At 33.2% G+C, this 3,130-nt stretch overlaps 1 protein-coding gene across 1 annotated transcript; it reads left to right on the forward strand.

The window, feature by feature from the left end:
- Positions 1 to 329: 329 nt before the first annotated feature.
- Positions 330 to 1,271, forward strand: LOC127559060 (olfactory receptor 13D1-like). Its single transcript, XM_051992654.1, has one exon. The coding sequence runs from the start codon at positions 330 to 332 to the stop codon at positions 1,269 to 1,271; it is 942 nt and encodes a 313-aa protein (XP_051848614.1).
- The last annotated feature ends 1,859 nt before the right edge of the window (positions 1,272 to 3,130 follow it).

Below are 3,130 nucleotides of genomic sequence, written 5' to 3' on the forward strand. Positions count from 1 at the left end.
AAAAAAGGCAATGTCACTATAGCTCATGGTCTTTTGGCTTACTGAGAAGCTGAGAGACCTCATTTAATGGTAATTGCCAAGGATTATACTTGGAACTTTTTGCCTCACTCTACCTTATTTTCAGTCATGATATTGCATATCATTTTTCTTGTCTTCTTTTTGTTCATTTTGTTTATATATAAATGGCTCTAACTTGTCAATAAAAATAAAATAAAATATAGTGAATAAAAGAGAAAATGTTTTTAAAATACAAATGTAAATCACTGTTACTTAAGGCAACTTATGTCAGCTCTTTCCTTAAATTCTTTAGGTGACCTAAATATAATAACATGGAAAAGGATAATTATACAGTTGTAACAGAGTTTTTTATGGTGGGGCTTTCTAATTATCCAACACTCCAGATGCTTCTTTATGTGCTCTGCCTGTTGATGTACTTGGTGATCCTTCTGGGAAACAGTATCCTCATGATCATAATCATTCTGGATCCCCGCCTCCACAATCCTATGTATTTTTTTCTTGGGAACCTTTCCTTTCTGGACATCTGCTACACATCCTCCACTATCCCTCAAATGCTAGTTACCTTTACATCTGAAAGAAAATCCATCACTTTCATTGGATGTGCCCTGCAATTGGTCGTTTCCCTTGGACTTGGATCCACAGAGTGTTTGTTGTTGGCAGTAATGGCTTTTGATCGATATGTAGCCATCTGCAATCCCCTAAGATATACCATCATCATGAACAAGGGTCTCTGTGTTCATATGGCTGCCTGGACCTGGACATTAGGATTTCTGAATTCTCTGATACAATCTGTGCTTGCTCTGATATTGCCTTTTTGTGAAAACATTATTGACCACCTTCTCTGTGAAATTCCTGTTCTTCTCAAACTTGTCTGTGTAGACATCTCCCTCAATGTATTTATTTTGATAATTGCAAGCATTATTCTTTTAATCACTCCTCTGCTGTTTATATTCATTTCTTATGTCTTTATCATCTCCACTATTCTGAGAATTAAATCTACTGAAGGAAGGCAAAAAGCCTTTTCCACTTGTTCAGCCCACCTGACAGTAGTGATCTTGTTCTATGGCTCTGCTCTTTTTATGTACATGAAGCCCAAATCCAAAGACACTAAGCTTTTTGATGAACTCTTTGGGTTGTCTTACTGGGTTATCACCCCAATGCTGAACCCCATTATCTACAGCCTGAGGAACAAGGAGGTAAAAGAGGGTGTGAAGAAAGTGTTCATCAGAAATCTGTACTTAAGGACAATATGAAATAGAAAGCTGACCAGTTGGGCTCTTTTGTTTGTGGGAATCTTGTTCTCTATATTCACACCCAAATTCCTTGGTATCAGTAGGATAAGAGTGGCTAAAAACTTTACAAGGGAACCTCATCCTTTTTCATACAGATTAAGCATTTCTGAAGCATAGTTCTACTGCTAGGACTGTTCATTTCCCACCTCCATCTCTGCTTGATTTTATGGGGTTGATGATGAATTTTGTTAAAGTGTCATGTGTATGCACAGACATATATTGCTGAAATTTTGTAGTTAATAAATTACGTTTCTATGTCAAAGCATTACCTCCAAATGTCTAATTTCTGATTTCATACAGTTATTAAAATTTTAAGATGTCTAATTAAAATTGTGGATTGTGTTTATATATTCATATAGTCTATGCATTTACTGACCATGAACAATGTGCCAAGTCTTAGGAAAAGAAAATATATAAATTCTTTCAATTCTCCAAGAGTTTACAAAATAAACAAATTATTCAAACAAGTAAAGTAAAAATTAACAAAGATCTCAGCAGCCAACTAATGAATCTCATATTATACCAAACAAATGGTTTTGCAACCTTTATTTCACAACCAACATAGAGAGTAATTCACTATCTACTAAAACAATGTCTCTCACTTAAGATAGGTATAATCCTCTATTTGAGCAAAAAACCATGTGAGGAAATTCACATTGCAACTTGTTTTTGCAACTATCTTTTTTATACTTCCATCCTCTTTTTCGAAGAAATTAATCAGTAAATTTACATTTATCCAGTACTTACTATGCCTTAGGCACTGTGCAAAGCACTGCAGAATTGAAAAAAATACTATGAAAATTAGTCCTTATTTTCGAAGAGCTCACTTGACACAAACCCATCTTCTATCTGCCACTCCCTTGAAATGCATGAAGATATTTAGGTCCCCTCTTTAATCAAGGCTAACCAACCCCACTGCATTCAGCATATTCTCTAATGTTTTAGCTCAATATCCTCATCATTATACTCATCTTCTTTTGTACACCCCATAGTATAACATTTCCTAAAATGTTATAACCAATACTTAGTACAATATTCCAGATGTTGCCTGATTAAGTCAAATTGTATTAAGGATATCTCTATAATACTACATGTCATGCCATTCACATTGTAGCACAAGATTAAAATTCTAGAATCTCTGTCAATAAAATGATGAGGCTAACCAAACATAATCTTTATGGTAACCATTTCCTTTTGTAATTTACTAATTATAATTATTTCACTAATTATAATTCACTAAAAACTTAATTCACTAAAAATGATTAGTTCACTAATAATAATTTCATAATCTATTCTATATAATGTTTCCACTTCTTGCTAAGAGTAATATATAAGTAAGCAGGAAAATCTCACCTTACCAAATACAGGTTGGCAGAAAAAAAATGAACTATGTATCAAGTTCATTTCAATAGGTTGATGGAAGATTTAATGATAAAATATCAGTAAATGATAGAATCTTAGAACTGAAATGGGCTTCAAAGGTAAGCTAGTCCAAAATCACCAGTGTATTCACTCTTTTATACAATACCCCCAATAACTCTACAATTAGAAGGAGAAATCATGACATTTGAGCAAATTATTCCACATTTTTGCCCTGTGTATTTATTAGGAAGTTTTCTGTAAACTGAAATTTTCCTTTATTGGAAGTTTCTCTTGTCTTTTAACATGTCCATACTTTTCCATCATAACAAAAAAGCAATATTTTTCCATATCATTAAAAAAACATTTAATTTCTTATGAGATGTCACCCACTATAGATGGAAATACCAAATTTCAGATTTTATATACCTGAGCTTCCTAAATAAAGTAGGAGTTCTTAA

This window comes from Antechinus flavipes, chromosome 1 (genome assembly GCF_016432865.1).
Source record: "Antechinus flavipes isolate AdamAnt ecotype Samford, QLD, Australia chromosome 1, AdamAnt_v2, whole genome shotgun sequence".
Classification (NCBI taxonomy): domain Eukaryota; kingdom Metazoa; phylum Chordata; class Mammalia; order Dasyuromorphia; family Dasyuridae; genus Antechinus; species Antechinus flavipes.

Excerpts from the sequence above, each read along its gene's own strand:
- LOC127559060 (XM_051992654.1), top strand. The coding sequence starts at position 330 with ATGGAAAAGGATAATTATACAGTTGTAACAGAGTTTTTTATGGTGGGG.